The sequence below is a fragment of the Procambarus clarkii genome, chromosome 40 (assembly GCF_040958095.1).
Source record: "Procambarus clarkii isolate CNS0578487 chromosome 40, FALCON_Pclarkii_2.0, whole genome shotgun sequence".
Classification (NCBI taxonomy): domain Eukaryota; kingdom Metazoa; phylum Arthropoda; class Malacostraca; order Decapoda; family Cambaridae; genus Procambarus; species Procambarus clarkii.
In genome coordinates this window covers 6,568,578-6,588,628 of record NC_091189.1, presented here as the reverse complement: position 1 = coordinate 6,588,628, position 20,051 = coordinate 6,568,578, and the positions used below count along the sequence as shown (strand labels likewise).

Here is a 20,051-nt window from a genome sequence, read left to right as displayed (position 1 = left end):
CACTACTCTCAATGCAGAAATCAGGGTTACTGAGAGCTTCAGCTGGGCTACTGAATGACACCGCCAGACCTATGGCCACCAGGGTAAGCCTCACCAGCCTTATACTGATCTCCAAGATGACTGATTGGTCTCCAGAATGGATAATCTCAGGATTTTAAGATGGGTGATTAGATAATTACAAGATTGTTTGCATAAAGGAGAGATTATATCTGATTTAGTTAAGGTTTGTATATCCAGAATATTTATGGATTATCTGGTCACCAGTCACATAATACATATACTGTAATTAAAATCTCAGGATTAACCATCAAATAATAACTTACCATTTATTTTCAAACTGAGATGTCACTATAAATTATTAACTTTGCAGAGCATGACTCCATATGGGTGCAGCATTAGCCAAGGAAGTAACTACTGTATATAAAAAGGCAAATATACAATAACAGAAGTAGAGCAATATTAAAAGCACAATAAATGTTCAGTATTTAACTTGAGACAAATACCTTTAAATATTAACCCACACCTTACAGCTCAGTAAGGTGTGCTTAATGCCATACATTTCTTAGAGGTTAGTTAAAATTACTGTACTCTCAACTAATACCTTCAAGTTTCTGTTCTTTTTTCGTAAGAAGATTCTGATTCTCTTGTACCATCTTCTCTGAAGCTTCCAGCTTTTGTTTCAGTTCTTCCACTGACTTTAAAAGAGTTTCACAGTGTGCAGTCTTCTCACTGAGGCTGGACTTGGCATGCACCAGGTCATTATAAGTCTCTTCAAGAGATGTCTGCATTACGTCCAGCTCTGTCCTACAATTAAAGAAATGACAATGTTATTTGCAACTATAATAACTTCAGCACTGTATATGCAAGGTAATGAACCACAAAAACATTGAACAAAATTTGCAAACAATGTTACAAATGAGGATATTATAAACTTTGTGAAACTTGAACAAAATGTATGAGAAAATAAATGACAAACACATGTAGTATTAAGAACAAGCAATAAACATAAATCACTCACCTGGAGCAATCACAAAAATATTCTATTATATTCAAAAGTTTCACAAAGAAAATCCTTTTTGATAAAAAAAACTTGCCAAATAAATGATCTGGCAGCATTTTGAATCTTAGCTGTTGTAGCAGCCATGTCCTATTTTTATTTGTTGATGAAAGATCTCAAATGATGTAAATTGCTTAGCATAACACTAATTACATATATATAACTATTTTAATGAAATTTGCTATTACAACAAACAAGCCTTATCTGATCAAATTAGCTCAGCAGTTCAAATAAAATAAGCTGAAAGGTGTCAGAGTAGATGAGTGCACTTTACAACAACACATAAAATAATAAAAGGCAAGTCTTGAGAGACTCATGAGTCCCTCAAGGTTCATTCATGATTCAGTAATACTGTACAAAACTCCATCAAAGAGAATCCAAGAGGAACCATTTCTACAGCTGAAATACACAACTGCATTTGCTAAACTAGTAGCTATGCATAACTTACCAGCTGACCATATAAATAATGCAAGTGAAACTGCTTTGTTTTTGTCCTAGTAATACTAGTGTATTTAATGCACACTATCAAGGTCTTGGATGGAGTACATAAAAAAGTCTGTCTCTGTAGTAAAAGGTAAACTGCAGGACAGTAAAAGCTCAAATCTCCATCTAAGACTAGTTCATGGTTCCAACATCAGGTATATACAGTAAACCCTGCTATTATTCGGTTCCCCACACAATTATGAGCATTACATAGGTATTCAGCAAATATACTTGAGCTATCAAATTATAATATACAAATCTATTCATCGACACCTATGGTTTAATGTACTCTAAGGTCAAAATTCATATTGTACAAATATTAAGATAATTTTTGCTTTCAGAACATAACAGATACACTGCAAAATATATTTGGCTCTACAATCCTATTTAGATAATAGAAGGTAAACCTATTTTTAACTTGGCACACGGTGATCACATTTAAATTGCGCTGGGAAGCTCCTAGAATTCCTACAAAACCAAGGCATAAGCGTGAAGACTTACCTTAATCGTTCTTCCATTTCCCTCAGTTTTTTCTCAGCCTCCTGCTGCTGCTTCTGGTCGTGCTCACTACTCTGCGCAGCTTGGGCCACTGCCTGTGCTAACCTATTGAAGCAGGGTTTCCTAGTGATATACTAGTCATGTGGCTGACTCCCTCAATGATGAGGTCTCAGTAGGAACAAGGCTTTATAGATTTAAACATACATTACAGTCTAAAACCAATGGTTAAAAATTACTACAAATGTAGTCATTAAATGGTTGATGTATGAATAATCTTAAATACTTGTACAACTAGCAGCACAATTTCATTACAACCTATTATTCAAAAATAATAGTACTTAAGAGTACACTTTGTGCTAATCAGTCAGCAGTACTGTGATCATGCTCATAAGAGAGCTAATCCTCTTTACACTCAAAGGTAATTTCACATCCAAGTGTTGGCACAGTTAGTGTCAGTAGCACACTAGTTGTTTTGTGGCTTTCCTTGACGTCTGCCTTCTAAATCCGTTGGCTACACAATTCTTATATTTATTCCTTCACCTATGGGCACCATTTTTCCTTCATTCCATCCTAAATCATCATCATCATCATCCCTTCCAAGTGCTATACTCATAATGGATTGGTGCTTTCTTCTGACAATTACTTACCTTCCCCTGCCATTGCTGTTGTATAGCAGGCATAGGCAGGCAGGCATTCTCAATATGTTCTACAACCTCAGTAAGGCATGGAGTCTGTTAGGCAGTCGCGTCAAGCAACCAGCCTCAATCTCGGTCATTATTCTACATGAAAAAGGCCACCCACGAATGATTGAGGGGGAGAGGGCGTGGATTGTTGGGTGTCAGGAGAGAGACTGGGTGGGAGGATGGTAGGAAGGGAGGTAACGGAGTAAGACAACTAGTAACTTTTTTTTTGGTGAGGGGATGGGGGGGAAAGAGGAAGGTGAAGTTCCATTTTTATATGTTCAATCAATGGTTGCTTTAAGTACTATAATTTTTGGATCATGGGTTTGCTCTATTACTGTAAAATTACAAAATTAAAACCCCATCCTCAATCTCTTTAAAACATAAGCTACAGTACTTGTTTTGCCTTAAGTACAGTGGTTCAAAAGGAAATATATATTAATTATATATAAATCAGATACAAGAATAAACTTGTACATTGGACTCAACTTAAAACTTGCACACAGTGTAACTGTGAAATCACTGAATATACAGTATATAAATATATATTGCTTCACCCTACATAAATATATAGCATCAATATTAAAGCCCATACCTAATAATGTGCTTCACTAACAAGCAATCAAAACTGCAAAGCCATTAGGCACATTTATAAAACTACAGTGTAATGCATATTTGGTCACTAGTATATGGAGTAACTGAGTATAATTAAAAAAACTAACCTCTCATCAGCAATCTTTAGGTCCTGTTGTAATTTGACCTTCTCTGAAGTCAAATTCAATACCAATTCCTTTTCCCCCTTGAGCTGGTCAAATGCTCGTTCCACCTCACACTGTAACTGGCTAGTTCTCTCTTGATAGTGTTGAAGTGTCTCTAAAAACACAAAATACTTTAAATATTCATAAATTTTAAAGCTTATACCACCATGTTTGTCCCAACTACATAATTAAAATTTTTGTATATCAATTACCTTCAACATGACTCAATTTACTTTCAATTAATATTTGCCACATTTTTCATTGAAAATTTGTTCTACAACTCTTCCCACTTAATCAATGGTGAACTTATGTATTCACCTCTAAAGCCTTTACCTTAATGTTTATTGCTCCACTGCTTTACCTAATTTATTTTATTGTTAATTTTCACTGTACCAGGAATTTGATTGCAAGAGTAAAATTATGAACTACCATGGATGACTAAAACATATAAAATGAGCTATATTACAGTATAAGAATCCTTGGGGATCACAAAGGTAGGGCAAGCATTTATTAGGCAAATGATGATGCCTCAAGACGAGGGAGGAGAGAACAGTTTTAAAGATGAGGAATGAGAGTGCAGTTCACGAATAAGGTAGAAGAACACCAAATAACCAAGTCAGTAACAGGATCCATGTATGGTATACTCTACTGTGCAACCACAAAGTATCTTATAATTGGAGAATATTCATTACTAAATATTAAGAGAATGGTTTTCAAACAAAAATATATAATTACCACTAGGTCCCTCCAAGTGTGTCTCAAGACCATCGTCATCTTGAAGTGTCAGTTTCTTGAAGATCACTCCTCCACCTTGAGCTAAACTGATCTCACCCTCGTCACTTAAATATAAAAAGTCTTATTTTGCAATAAATATTTAAATTTCTGGTCAATGTTTAATTTTGTTTAAATCTAGAACGTATAAAATACTTTCGGTTTTCAATACATCTCTACTAAATTACAAACATTTAAATACTGTACTGTATTAAAATAGCTAAAGTATAGAAAATTGATAACATGAAATTTTAACTATGCTTTATGATACAGTATTCCATGACAGAACAAAATAATCATGTGATGGTTAAAAGCTGCACAATTAATACTGGTTCTCAAGCCCAACTTACACAGGTATGGAATGTGTCTTCAGAATATTGGTCAACTGTGTGATATGCAAGTTTAAGGAAGACATCTTTTCTTTTAGGGCATGACATTCTACTTCTGCATGCTTCTCCGTCTCATACAACTTCTTCTCCATTGCTGTGAGCTCTCCGCGGAGACGTAAAACCTAAAGGAAATACGCATGAGCAAAACAAACTCAAATTTACAAACTCACAAATTCATTCTGAATCTATACTGTAAATATAGTGGGACCTCTAAAATCTGGATCTGCTTGTAATAAAAACCTTTCAAAAATGTACAAATTTGCTTATCAGCTTGCTTTTTCCAAGTACGGGACAGCATTTTTCCATGAATTGCAGATCAACATCATGCTGTATAATAATAATTCAGCTGAACATATTTCTTCACTAATAGCTGCAAAGTTTTACTAAACTTACATTAGTATAAATAGCACATTACACAGTACATATACTAATTTTTGTTGGTATTCCAATCCTACAGACACTGGACATCTCCACATCAAGTGATCTCTTCCTCTGTACTACCGATGTTAACTCCAGGATTTTTGTGCTAATTTTTTGTCTATTTAATTACTGTATTTGCTAGTAGAAAAATCATCTGCCAGCAAGAGTAGCTAAAATATGTAGGAGTAAGAGGAGGTATTATAAAATGGACAAAATGACTTAAATTGACGATCTGTTGGAAAAGATTGAAAGAAAATTTCTAAGTGGCTAGAAGTATTATCAAACTTTCTAAAGAAATTTCACCACCACTTTCAAATTTGAACTTGTAAAGTTCATTCTTCTGAAGATGCATTGATTAAAACAAATGTCCTTAAGGAATTTCCTATCTTATTTTCCTTTGTGGTCAGACTTTGTCATATTTATATAAATATATACATACAAACCACACATAAACATACAAAGAAATTAGAATATTTTTTTCCTTAATTAAATGAATATGTATTTATAAAAATTACAGTTGCCTTACTTCCTTTGAGTCATCAGTCGAGCCATGATCGCCATCGGCTGCCTGGTTGCCACTCCGGTCACCACACAGCACTTCCACTTGCCTTTCATATCGCTCATTTTCTCCAACCAACTGATAAAGTCACATTTAAGATTATACATGATTGCCAAACAATTTTACATATAAAGATACAAAACATGTTAAAAACTTGCATCTTTAATCAAATTTTAAAGCAAATTTGTAGACATTATTATTGTATTATTATTATTATTATTATTATTATTATTATTATTATTATCATTATTATTATTATTATTATTACTACAGTAGTTGTATATAAAAAGGGCTGCAACTGTTCTACGTTTCAGTATAGCACCCTAAATAGAAAGGGAGTTTTTTTTCCCAACGTATTTTACACATTTTCAATAATTCTCTACAACCACAAGTTTCAAATGAAATCATTTCTATGACACTCATCTATCACATTAGCATATAATAAAGGATTTGTATAAGGGGGATTATCAAAAATATGTTTAGTTTTACTAATACTAGTCAAAGTTCCCCAAAAATATATGCCAATATTTCATGTTTACAAATATTAATAAAATAAATAAATGAACTTAGGAATAAAGTGTTTATAGAGATTGTAGAGACGTAAACTCTACATATAAGGTGTAAATTTCATGTAAATTGAAAAAAAAATGAAAGAGGAATGTCAATTTTATATTTCTTGACAATAAAAAAGTTAAAGATTCTGCCACCCGAGTTTGAAGTTGACATCAACCAATTTCCTCCAAAATTTGCACCCTTACAGACAGGCTTACGTTCTGTAAGGTGTATAAGTTTCATGCAACTCGGCAGATAAAAAATATGAGAAAAGATGAGAAAATATATCTTAAAAATATTAATAAAAAATATTATAATAAAAAATATTATAAAATATATCTTAAAAATATATCTAATAAAAATAAGTTTTTAATATTTTGGGGCATAAAACTAAATATTAAAATTTCTCATTTATTAAGCAAAAAAATCCCCTTAGTGATTACTAAACAATACATATATCAAAGAGATCATCAAATACTATATCATATACATCATATACCCTAATCATATTTGTTTGAAAACAAAAATTAAAGATGCAAGTGTAAAGAAAAAATTATGAAACTAGTGAGCACATTAAAAAAAATCAAAACCACTTAAGAGACAGTGTAATGAGCCACTGTAATTAGAAACTACAATACAAATTTATATACTGTACTGTATAGCAAGATGAATTGATTTATATTACTCACTCGTGACAGCTCTTGTAAAAGTGTATTATTTTGAAGTCTGAAGTCTTCTTCTTGGTCTCTTAATTTATTGCGAAGATAACCATTATCACGAACTAACAGCTCAACCTCTGATGCCTTTTTTGATGTCCTAATCAAGGTCTGGTAGCGGCCATTTTCTTCTTCCAAGCTCTGTAGCCTTGTCTTCGTGTCTGTCAGTTCTTAAAGAACCACAATGAAACAGTAAAATGTACAGCACTAAACACTACTTATGTAAAAACACAATATCACAAAACTATTTAACCCACAACACTGTCGGAATATATTTCATTCTACTCAATACTAAAAATTTTATCAATAGGCTAAGAAAGATACCAGAGATCAGTCAGTGAATTTTAAACAATTTCTACAAAACCAACCCTTTTTGTGTTTGCGTAGACTGTCCTCCAAGCTGTAATTTTTTTCTCGTAATTCTAAGAGCTGGGTCTGAAATCAAATATACTTTTATGAATTCTTGCTCGTGTAGAATATTTGTCTGTCACAGCTCTAACTATATAAAAGTCAAATTACATCTCCACTTATATTAGTAATAAGCAATTGCTATCTCGCACACACACGACTGAAAGCAGTTAGATAACAAATAAAAGTGCATAACTCAAGACCTTGTGCTAAACTACATAGCAAAATCCAGAGAACTGAGGCACACCTTAGCATGGAAGTACTGTATAGAAGACAGTTAAAAATAAGGATGTCAGAAGATTGAAGGATGAAATCCTCTTCACTGGGCCACAACTAGTTTTGTATGCAACTCAGCCTACAACATTGTTGAAATAAAAAGTGAAATTATTCTGGATTAGGTAATAGTGTGCAGAATGCAGGTCCAACTGGTGGCACAAAGCACATAATCTCTTTGCCCCCAACAATGGAAGAAAAATTGTCTATCCCTATAAACTCATGTCAAAAGCTTTGTGAATACAGTACTTTTTATACATGATCTGCATGTGCTGAGGCAGATAGTCCTAATATCACTGACCTTATCAAAACATAAGAACAAGAAGAAATAATCAGAGTAGTATTCCACTTCTTTGGGAACCATCCATCATTTAACAACAAGGCAACTTAGGTTATATCTTCGTGTTGATCAGGTTATATTCTGACATTGATCAGGTTACATTCTCACATTGATCATGTAATATTCTCATAGTGATCATGTAATATTCTCACATTGATCATGTAATATTCTTAAAATTTTATGGCATCTGAAATCAGTTTCAAGGTCACTCACAAAATAGGCCCTCTCAAGTCTAATCATAAGAAATTATCCTAATTATGAGCTTTAGGCCTATAAGGAAAAAGAACTTGGAGGTTAAGTAAATGAACTAATCAAATAAATGCATTTTTAAAACAATCAATAATTACAGTACACTAAAACATTATATACACAAGCCAACATATCCAGCAATATTTGGCTAAGGTTGGAGTGGGTGGAAGGCCTTAAGATCTTATCCAATAACGAAAACAAATTAAATGTGAAGAAGAAAAAACTGTACTGAATTCCATCTTGCATAATTGGCAAGCCAAAAAATGCAGGAAGTGATCCACTTAAGAATGTTCACTTGGAATTCTTATAATCTGACATAACAACAACAATGATCAAATGTGAACTAAATAGTTCAAGGTATGCAACTATATAATGTAGAAAAATTAAGAACTACCATAGTAACCACTATAAAAGTCATCCAGTCAATTACGCATCGAAAAAGTCGCTTTATTATATGCACTAAAACGAAGTCTGAGAGGATTCCAAACTAAGCACACATATTAAAATACAAGCTGCATCTGCCGATATAAATATGAAAAAGTGAGCCAAAAGTGATGACTAATAATTTGTACCTGGAGTCTGCCAAAGTCATCAGGGCTGAGGCTGGCCATGTTTGTTTACCCTCAACAGCTGACCGTCCCCGCAGACTACCACGCTAATATATATTCCTCAGGTCGAGCGGAACAACACACACACACTGGGGAAAATTATTTGATTAAACTATGAAATAAGACTATATTGTAAAATATAAAGCATAGGTATAAACGAACACACAAGTGTTTGAAGGAGGTGAGAAGAACGACGTGCGACATAAAATTTACCTCAGGGTCACTACTAACACACTAGTGGCCGACGAGAACAGGAAGCCGGTGGCTTGTCAATGGTACCCCCCCCTCCCCTTTTTGCCTTGATTTTTTCAAGCCACATTTTAAAATTTAACAGTTTAGGAATTTACGGCTAATATTGAACGAACGGGTTGTTTGTGTACTGAACCGACGGTATCCGAAACGGCTATATACGATTCGACCCGTGCCCGCGTAAACAAGGCGGCGTGGAGCAGGTACAGCATGCTGCAACATTTGTCTCACCTGCTACACTATTTGTTAGTGTAATATAACAAGAACTGTCTGAGCATTCCTCTAATATAGTAATAATGTATCCACCTGTATCATATATTAACCTATCTCGTGCAGCATGCCTTGGTCCAGTAGCCACATAATGCAGTGCTTCCATGAATCTGTATGCAAGTACGGTATTGCACAGTGCTTGAGTCAAGTGCAGGGTTCAGTGCTGAGATGTTACATTAGTTCAATTGATCACGTTCTAGTTGCCTGCTGTACTGCTTAGTGATAAGTACTGGATACTAGTGATATAAAGGATCATTGGCTTAATGTGACTATAACATGTTGGTGCAGTGATAAGACACTCGCCTGGCGTTCCGCGAGCGCTTTGTCATGGGTTCGTATCATTTACTGGGCGCAAATCCATAACTGTAGCCTCTGTTTAACTCGACAGTAAAATGAGTACTTGGTTGTAACAACGATTCTTCGCGGCGGGGATCGTATTCCAGGGACCTGCCCGAAACGCTACGCGTACTAGTGGCTGTACAAGAATGTAACAACTCTTGTATATATCTCAAAAAAAAAAAAAAAAGATGAAAGTACAGTCAAAGTCAATTAGGTACTTTAGAAACTGGCGCAGAATTGTCTAGTTACCAGACTGCTAAATGTCTATAACTTGGTCTGGTGGCTTGTTATGTGGGATGTGGTAAGGCCAAATATACATAGTGTAAAAAAAAATAAGCCTTTTGTGACATACCTGTTGGCCAATTTAAAATAATATTATTTATGATCTTTCTTGATGTGTAATTAATTACAAATAATTATATACTGTATAAATTCTTGAAACTATAGACCTATACTAAGGCTGTGTCCCAGACAGCTAGCTGCAGTGTTACATCACTGAACAAAACTCGAAAATTAAAAAAAAAATGCATAGCCTTAAGAATTTATGTAAATCACATTTTTTTTTTTTACATTTTAGGATATATATCATTACCTAATTAAGGTTAGGCTTCATGAACTGAATGTCGGTAGGAGTGGGATTTAGTAGATGATATGAAGTTTTCAGAGTTGAATATGATGGAGTGCTTTTATATGAGTGCAATTTATGTTTTTATAGATAACTTATTAAACACATGTAAATATATATTTTCTGTGTTTCAGCTGCCAGAGATGTCTGCCAGGGAAACCCATGATAATGATAGTTTTAAGAGACATAGAAAGTTCTCTAATGACAATTCAGAAGAATATAATGAAGCACATTCATTCAAGACTAAGATGAGTGGTGAAACCCACTATGCAGGTGGTGAGACCCTTTATACAAGAAACAAACAAAACCAAAATTGGCATAATGATGATGGATCTAGATTTAGACAGTGGAATTCTCCTAGACAAGGAAAATTTCAAGACAAGAGTGTTATTAATAAACCAAAAAAGGATAATTTCTCGGAAGGCAGCTTTGAGGAAATACCAAGCCCCAACAAGCCTCGCAATTACACCATAAGTATTGCTGTGCCTGCATCTATCCTAGAAGAAACTTGCATCAAGGATGAGCTTAGGACGTATGTAGTGGGCCAGATTGCAAGAGCTGCTAATATATATTCCATTGATGAGATTGTGGTATATGATGACCGTAGCCGGAAACGTAAATTTGCTTCTGTTACTTCCAGTAATACTAAAGATTGTCTAGGTATGTTGAATTGATGAGGATTTTCAGTAACCACATTACCAACTAATTTTTCTGATATTTGTTACAACTACTGTTTTATTAGTATATGGTCATGCCGTGAATTCCAGCTTGATACAACTCCTTTTCATTAAAATATAGCCATACCATAAATTCCAATATATTACAAATCCTTTTCATTTGACTGTGGTCATGCCATAGATCCCAATTTATAATCTTACCACCATTTTCTTTTTACAAAATGTTGATTTATTTATTTATTTTCATGTAAAGTATATTTTGTAACATTCATGAGCCAGAATACAAATTGGATATGTATGTGGCTATGAAAATTCAATATCTACTTCCTGCAAGGTCTGTACAGTGGTGTAATACATGTTGTAGTTCTTCCACTTTGATTCAGTGAGGGTGGATTCACCTTGATTCACCTTGCTATGAATCTTGCACACATTCCATCTTTGGCTTTATACTTTGAAATCATTATTTTTATATATTTAGTATGTATGTTCTGTATAGTACGGTATATACAACATACAGGTTTAATACAAATATTTGTTACAACTTTAATGACTTGACTGATGGAAGATTGCCAAGAAAGTTGTCAAGAAAGAGTTCATAGAATTTTTAACTGCTGTCGATCCTCTAGGTTGACAGTCCAATGAATCTTTGTTAAAAAGCTCTTTAAACTTTCTTTGGAAAATTATTAATGATTAGAAGATTTCCATCATTGAAGCAATAGAAGAGATACAAAATGTTTGAAAAACACTATATAAATGCACTTACAGTTTGTTTGTTTAGTTTTAAAAATACCTGTACTCTGAATGTAACCCTACACATTTTGAGTCAGCATAATTCAGTAAATTGAATACTTAGCAACATAAAAATCCTAAAAGTTACTGAGTACTCATATTCAATTAAAAGGCTTGAATATACAAAAATCTTTTACAATGCGATTGTCATTATTTGTTGTATTTTTGCCACGTTTTGAATATTATTTTGACTGCTATGAAAATACAACAGTTGATTGTTAACGTGTTTCACCTTGTGCACATGTTTGCTGTATGAATATGTGAAAATATAGGTAATGTTGATGTAACAGATCAGTTCCAGAACAATACTAGTGGCATTTTTTGTTACCTCTGGATCCAAGCAGAGCTGTATCTCACCCAAAACCACTTCATATGCATGTACAGTATAAACCATTCCATTCCATAGAACAGTATAGATAAAAAACAAGAAAATTCTTATTAGTCCACAGAGCTAATTATAAAAACATTGCAATTTAAAATCTTCCTGGCAGTGCACGAATAGGTTGTACACTGTGCAAAATTCACAAATTTATATTTTGTGCGCATAATCTAATGAAAAATTTGACATGTATTTTGAAAGTTAATAGTAAGAGTATAAATATTGATTAAAAAGTTTCTTGGCATGTAATAATCGAATGCACCGTGATTACGAAATTAAACGATATGTTTTATCAATCCAGCTTTTGGGTTAACCGAGACAAGAGGGGTGTTATCAACTTCTTTTAGAATTTTAAAATTATTTTAAACTGTATTTACACATGGAAGGGAGGCTGCAATCTTGATGAGATGCATGCATTAGGAGTGGTAAAATAATCGCAGAAAATACAAATTTGTTGATGTTATTACTTTTTTAAGTAGTGTATGATGTAGTCATGATTCTTAAACACCTTTCTTTGGAGGTTGAGGGTCTGATCACTCAGGCTAATGGTGCTTGCAGCTCCCAGTTTGACCTAGGCAGCCATTACATTTAGAGGGAGGGGTGTTGAAAAGCCTCGAGCCCATTATGCTTATAGAATTATCTCTTGGTATACTAATTACACCTTAGTTTTCATATTTGTTTTATTTTTTTGTGTCCAGAAATGATGCGGATGTTATTGGAATATCAAGAGTGTCCACAGTACCTCCGGAAATATTTATTTCCATTCCATTCTTATTTGAGGATGGTTGGTGTACTTAATGCTCTTAACTCTCCTCATCATTTACTCTCTCATCAGTGGTGTGAATACAGGTAATTTACTATTTTGTGTATTGAATCAATGTACAGTATTAGGGTTAAAGTGTTTTTTGGAAGAATAGTTTATGTGCCCCTAACATATGGGGGCCCGTCAAGGGGGCCCAACAGCTGAGTGGACAGCGCTTCGGATTCGTAGTCCTGAGGTTCCGGGTTCGATCCCCAGTGGAGGCGGAAACAAATGGGCAGAGTTTCTTTCAACCTGAAGCCCCTGTTCCCTAGCAGTAAATAGATACCTGGGAGTTAGACAGCTGGAAGGGGGTGTAACAAAACGGAGGCCTGGTCGAGGACCATTCCGCGGGGACACTAAGCCCTGAAATCATCTCAAGATAACCTCAATATAACCTGATTGAGTCTACTTTGAACATTATCTATTGTTTACTATTTAGTTAAGATCTTTTAGGCTTAAATAAATGTAAATCCTCCATCCCCTCCCCCATCATTACTGATTGATAAAGTTTGGCACTTCCTCCTGATAATTCTCTCCCCTCCCTCCACCTTCACTGCATGCCCATCAAAATCACCCATAACCACTGACCCCACTCTCTTAGACCAGCTCCCACCGCCTCTAATGACTAGCTCTCACCGCCTCTAAACCCACTCCATTTTCACCTCAGTTCAGAGAGAGATATAGATAGATTTAGATAGATATAGACACAGACAGACATACTGTATAGATAGATTCATAGAAGGATAGCTGTATTTTTAAAAATATTACATTTTGTTTGTCGTGGTGTCGTTGTTTAGAGTGTGCATCTGGGAATACCCAGCACATAGGTTTGCATCCTCGTTACGGCTCCTGTGGATTTTCTTGTATTGTTTGTATTATGAGATGGTCAGGAGTTAAATTTTTAAGAGTAATTCATGATATTCATTGCTATATAGCCATTCTGGCACAGTGTTTTCTATTAATTAATAATGTTCTTAGTCTGAATAAGTTCATTACATAAATGTATACTTTTGGGTAATAATTAATAGAAAGTTTTATGAAATCCACTGCCTTTTAATAAAAACATATTTCAGAGAAGGAGTAGTTTTGGAGAAGGGCAGCAAGTGTGAGTCATATGTGGATGTTGGTCTTGGTGTGGATGTTGAAATTCAACAAAAGCTGGAACCTGGCCTGAGAGTTACTGTGAAGATGCCGCCTGAAGCTCAAGTAATGCGTAAACCATATGGCGTGGTTGTGTCGCCTGATGAGCCTAGACTGACAGCAGGCTATTACTGGGGATACACTGTCAGAGTTGCAGAATCACTTTCAGAGGTATTGTAATAAATATATATATATATACACAGTAATTCCCTTCCTAGGTTTTCAGTATCTTTAAATGCAGTAAAATCTTTATTATGAAATGTTCATTGGATATAGAATTTTGTTTTGTTAAAATCCACAAATTTTTTCCCACAAGAGTATGGCAGTAGCAATATTTTTTATATAAATACAAATGGTATTAATAGCTTACAAAAATATATTAATATAAGTATGATAAAGCCTTGTCATATCACACATGGTTGAAGGAGTCGGCTATCCTCACTTTTAGTCCTGAAGTTCACTTATCAGCTTGCTAATACTCTGCACTGGACAGTTAATTTGAGGGTTTTATTTGTCTGGACTTTACTTAAGAAAATTGTCTCCATAGTGTTTCCATGCTATTTGTGTTTGCTTCATAGTGGGATGTGCTACTGACTTAAGCAATCTGCTCAGGTTGTGTTTCAGTTTCCTTCCCTGTCATTGTTTGACAAAGGATGACAGCCCAAGAAATAACTTTCATGAAATTGTTTAGTATTGCTTTCAGCATTGTTTATTTCCTTTCAAGTTGTACAACTCTCTTGATTGTGCTTGGGAGTTTATTCCAGGCCCATGCCTTGGTGCTCAGCTTCCATTTTCATGCATGTTGGCCTCATTTCACGTTTTTGCTTTACGTGGCTACTCTTGCTTTGGGTTTCACTTTTTTCGGGTTTCAAGGATTTTGTGAGATTTCTGTTTGCTTTAACTACATGTGGTGTTAGCTGTTTCTATATTATGCTGGGTTTGCATGGCACATGCTGAGTTCATGCCTATTGCAACTGGGCTTCCACCTTGAACTTTCTTCTGGGGATGGAGTTTGATTCACTTTTTCAAGATTTTTTTGTAAGACCACTTGAGGGGTTGGTATGGTGTTTCTTGCCAACATTTTGTTTCTTCTATTTACAGATTTTTTAGGTGTGGTGCATATTTTATTTTTCCCCTCTCAACTCAACCTTTACTATTCCTTCAGTTAGGGAATTTTTATCCATATGTGTGTGAAACTGGTATTGGGTGAGAATTTTGACCCTAATGAAGCCCTATTTTTGCCTTGCTGCTTATGTTGCTTCGTGGTGTAGGGCTCAAGCATTGTATTTTCAGGAGGAGCAAGGTTTAACTAGTTCACACAGTTGCTGTTACAGATGCCAATGGTAAGGCCCACCCCAAAAGGTGAGGCTGAGCTGAACAGGAAACCATAAGGTCCCTTTCTTCCTCCTTCCGAGAAAGGGTGGCAGTCTGTGATCACCCTTGATATCTTACACATTTGTTAATGCGCTTGTCCTCTATTTACATTATTAAGTCAATTGTTCAAGCAATACTAGTGGCCAAAGCTATTATTAGTATGATAATTATATTGTATCAAAAAATTATTTACCAGAAAGAATTTCTATATTAAAATTAATTTTGTTAAGAATACTTGCTAGTTTTGAAATAATTCTTGTAATTGTACTATAACATTATTACCATCATTTTAAGGCCTTTGTTTTATATTTTGAAGGTTGTGGCTGGTAGCAGATTTCCTGATGGTTATGACCTTCTCATTGGGACATCTGATAAAGGAGACGACGTCCGAAAGACAGAGTACCCCACATTTTCTCATGCACTCGTTGTGTTTGGGGGTAAGGCTTACCTCATTAATTCGTTATATCACATTCTGAAATTCCAGCTCCAGAAACTAGTTCAATCACATAGTCAGATAATGTTGTCAACTTGCTATTTGCAGTGGTGTCACATAGCAAGTTTTTCTGTTATTACTTTGGCAATGCAACTGCATAGTATTGGCTAAAATTCTGGCTAGCACAGTCTAAACTGCATACATTAATTTTGTATTATGTATTGCTCTCTACTAGGTAATAGCAATGCAGCTTTGTCTTATTCTGTACTAGTTGATATCAACACAGCATCATGTATTGCTCACTACTATCTGATATCATCACAGCATTATATATTACTCTCTGCCAACCATCAGCACAGCATCAAGTATTACTTTAATAGCTGATATCAATGCAGCATCCTATAGTAATCTCTACTAACTGTTATTTACACAGAATTATGTATTACAGTACTCTCTGCTAGCTGATATCAACAGAGCATTGTGTATTACTCTTTGCTATGAGCACATCACCATGTATTACTCTCTAATAGCTAATACCAACCCAGCATCATGTATTACTTTCTAATAGCTGATACCATCACAGCATCATGACTTATTTTCTAATAGCCGATACAAACACATCACCATATATTACTCTTTACTAACTGATGCTAACCCAACATTGTGTATTGTGCTCTAATAACTGATACGAGCAGAGCATTATGTATTTGCTAACAGATACCAACTTAGCACCATGTATTACTCTCTACTGACGTAACAACCCATCATCATGTGTTATTCTCTACTAGTTGATACCAATGCAATGTTATGTATTAATCTCTACTAACATATCAACACAGCATCATGTATTACTCTCTACTGACATCAATATAGCATCATGTATTACTCTATAGAAAGGGTTCTTAACATGATTATAGACCTGCAATGGATTACCCAGTATGTCCCTATACCCCCTTTGCCAGATTATTTAAAATATCATCAGTCCTACTGGGTACCAGTATGACTTCAAAATATGTCATGTCAAAATATGTCAGTAGCATGGTTTTATTTTTCATATGGATAGCTAGGAACAGAACAGCTGAAAGAAAATCAATCCATATTAATAACAGTGATGGTTGCAATAAGCTAACAATTTTGTTTATATTGTTCAGAGAACAAGTTCCATACCAACATTATTTGGTTCCCTGCTCTCCCAATGGGTGTATTCCTAGCAGACAGCAGGCAGGTGATGGATTAGTTGTGAATGGATGTCAGCTGTTAAGATACACAAACCCTCTTGACACACTTGGTTGGATTAATGGTCACATATTTACAAAATCACATCTATTAACAGAGATAAAGTTCATCTGTTTCTCTATTTTTACTGCTTTCAAATATTTTGCCCCTCAGTATTGGGTATTTCAAAACTACAAAATACTTAACTGTGGCCTGGGATAAGCAAAGTCTGTAAAAATAACACGCAGGGCAATTGATTAGCGTGTAAAAAAATATTTGATGATACTTGGGTGTGAATTATTACTTTAAATTATCACGTTACATCTGTGGATTGAATGGCCAGGATACATCTAGAGCATTTCCTCCACTGATTAATTAATTAAAATAAATTTCATGGAACTGTGTCAATGATGTCATTGGCACTTCTTCCTTTTACAGCTTAGCCGGCATAGGTCCCTATTTTTTGTATGCAAAGATTTTCATCCATTCACACTGAGATACCTGACAGTGAAACCATTTTGCATATATATTTATATTTTTTTGTTACTGTATTTACTTTGAAGTACAGGTATCATTAATTTTATGAAGATTTGGAGGGCCATTGTTGAATAATTTTGCAATCATAGTAAAAGAAAAAAGTTGCATTTGGCCATTGCTGTTTATTATTTTTCTGTTGTTATTGTTTTAATCTTTACAGTACTTTAATATTTTGTTTTAGGGGTGGAAGGGCTTGAGGCAGCCATAGATGCGGATAATAAACTTGAGGCATCGGAACCACTTCAACTGTTTGATTACTACAATAATACATGTCCGCTGCAACAGACTCGTACCATACGGACAGAGGAGGCTGTACTCATCAGCCTTTGTGTTTTGCAAGATAAATTAGTACCTAAAGGAAAACTGTAGCTAGATTCAATATCACAGATGTTAATTATTTTATTAATTGTATTTTGCATTTGAGATTTGCAAATATAGGCATTAACTTACCTAAGTACAGTATAGGCCTATATTTACAGATATACTTATGTATGTACTCACCTAGTTGTGCTTGCGTGGGGTTGAAATTTGTTTTTTTTGTCCTGCCTCTCAACTGTCAGTCAACTGGTGTACAGGTTCCTGAGCCTATTGGGCTCTATCATATCTACACTTGAAACTGTATATGGAGTCTGCCTCCACCACATCACTTCCTAATGCATTCCATTTATTAACTACTCTGACACTAAAAAAAAATCCTTTTTAATGTCTTTATGGCTCATTTGGGCACTCAATTTCCACCTGTGTCCCCTAGTGCCTATGCCCCTCATGTTAAATAAACTGTCTTTGACTATCCTATCAATTCCTTTGAGAATCTTGTAGGATGTGATCATGTCCCCTCTTACTCTCCTGTCTTCCAGCAACTTTAGGTTTAATTCCCATAGTTTCTCCTCATAGCTCATGCCCCTCAGTTTTGGCACTAGTCTGGTGGCAAACCTCTGAACCTTCTCTAATTTAGTTTTATGCTTGATGAGATATTTTCTTCATGCTGGAGCTGCATATTTTAGGATTGGTCTGATATATGTGTATGTATATGTGTTGTGTGTATGTGTGTGTGGTTCCTAAAATTGGATAAACATGGTCCTCATCACAGTCACAGCACTTGAAACATATTTTTAAGTAATAATACATTTATATTTAGGTGCAATAATGAAGCTGTTATTCATTGTCAGTCTTATGACTGAACTATTTGTTATGCATACACTATTCATAGTGCAATAAAAGGCAGCATCACTTATCTTTACTCTTTACTTGCAATGGCATTTTCATTGCAATAAACTTTCATTTTTAGCAGTTGTGGCTTGTGGAGAATGGCATATATAAGACAGAGGGAAAACTATTAGCTAATTGAAAGTCTGTTAATATTAAATTAGATACTTGGTGTTCTTAAGTTTTGGAAATTTTTTCAAATTACTGTACAGGAAACAAATATACCAGGTATTTCAGAAGGATCCTACAACTAAGTGGTCATTGCATTTGGGTCACAGGTTCAAATCCTGCAATGAAAAAGAAACTTACGGCAACATTTCCTTTCATCTGATGCCTCTGTTCACCTGACATAATAAACATGTGGCTTGAAAATGCTGTTATATAGAATTTAGCATTATGAATTTAATAACGTATAAGAGAAATGGATTATGTTCGTAGACATGACAAAGTTATATATTACAGATGTGCTGATTTGAAAGAGTTTGGATGGGAATGTGTGTCTAATTACTTAAGTATAATTATGGGATGAGAGCTATTTTTGTGGTGTTCTGTCTTCCCAGTACTCTTTGTTATATGATGCTTTGAAACTCTTTCTAACCATCTACAACTCAGTTCACACAAGAAAACTTTCTTAGATATTTTTGCCACTTTTGTTTCCTAGCTTGAATCTATGGCATCTTGTTCTTGAAGTTGCAGGTTTCAAATATACCTCTGTCAATTATTGTTACTGTTTTGTACTTTATGATTATATCACCTAGTATGAGGGTGGGAGAGAGTACTCACTTCGATTTGGTTGCAAGGTCGAGCATCAGCCTGTGAAAGCAGCTGTGGGCTGGTGCCACTCTCTTTGAGGAAGTTGACTAATGGCCATGGTTGATCCTTTTGCACTGGGCTCCAGTGGTGGTGTGGTGGGGGTATGCAGTCCTTTCTTCTGGTTGGACCCTGCATTCTTAGGTACTACAGGTGGTCTCTTGGGGGCACTGAACTATCTTCCTTTTTTGGCTCCAGGAATTTTATTGGCAAGGGGCAGTTGTACTCCACTTGTCTGCACCCAACATTCAAGCTGACTTGTTATGGGTCAATGCCCACATGCAGGGCCAAAGATACAGAGAGTTAGTTTTATAACTTTACCAAGGCAGTAACAAAACAATGGACAAGATTAGTGGAATAATAATCAACCCAGTTTAAAGATTTTGTGTATGTAATTAACTGAACCATGAGGTTAGAGAATAAAACATTTTTAATAATTTGTAAA

General features: G+C 34.9%; 2 protein-coding genes across 7 annotated transcripts in view; one reads left to right on the top strand and one right to left on the bottom strand.

Annotated features, from left to right (window-relative positions):
- Positions 1-9,091, bottom strand: part of LOC123757860 (GRIP1-associated protein 1) — a 22,918-nt gene extending 13,827 nt beyond the window's left edge. The window contains exons 1-10 of one of the 2 annotated variants that reach the window (XM_045741747.2): positions 8,975-9,090; positions 8,726-8,850; positions 7,252-7,318; positions 6,857-7,053; positions 5,583-5,693; positions 4,598-4,758; positions 4,212-4,315; positions 3,441-3,591; positions 2,042-2,143; positions 602-804 (exon numbers count right to left, since the gene is read on the bottom strand). In XM_045741747.2, the coding sequence (XP_045597703.2) occupies positions 602-804; positions 2,042-2,143; positions 3,441-3,591; positions 4,212-4,315; positions 4,598-4,758; positions 5,583-5,693; positions 6,857-7,053; positions 7,252-7,318; positions 8,726-8,764 (1,135 nt within the window). In that variant the 5' untranslated portion in view covers positions 8,765-8,850; positions 8,975-9,090. Of the gene's footprint in view, positions 1-601; positions 805-2,041; positions 2,144-3,440; positions 3,592-4,211; positions 4,316-4,597; positions 4,759-5,582; positions 5,694-6,856; positions 7,054-7,251; positions 7,319-8,725; positions 8,851-8,974 lie in introns of both variants that reach the window. The other variant, XM_045741748.2, reaches the window with a different exon arrangement.
- On the top strand, positions 8,975-20,051 carry LOC123757861 (putative methyltransferase C9orf114). Of its 5 annotated transcripts, none has more exons than XM_045741752.2 (6): positions 8,975-9,036; positions 10,379-10,904; positions 12,788-12,938; positions 13,965-14,202; positions 15,722-15,842; positions 17,772-20,051. In XM_045741752.2, exons 1-6 carry the CDS (start codon positions 9,034-9,036, stop codon positions 17,957-17,959), a joined length of 1,227 nt encoding a protein of 408 aa, XP_045597708.2. In that variant the 5' UTR covers positions 8,975-9,033; the 3' UTR covers positions 17,960-20,051. The 5 variants fall into 5 exon arrangements, with proteins under 5 accessions (XP_045597708.2, XP_045597706.2, XP_045597707.2 ...); XM_045741750.2 differs by lacking the exon at positions 8,975-9,036 and adding an exon at positions 9,082-9,213; XM_045741751.2 differs by lacking the exon at positions 8,975-9,036 and adding an exon at positions 9,134-9,255.

Bases quoted from the DNA above. Each gene is read 5' to 3' on its own strand.
- LOC123757861 (XM_045741752.2), top strand. The intron at 10,905-12,787 runs GTATGTTGAATT...TTTTGTGTCCAG, and splicing joins TAATACTAAAGATTGTCTAG to AAATGATGCGGATGTTATTG. The intron at 12,939-13,964 runs GTAATTTACTAT...AACATATTTCAG, and splicing joins CATCAGTGGTGTGAATACAG to AGAAGGAGTAGTTTTGGAGA.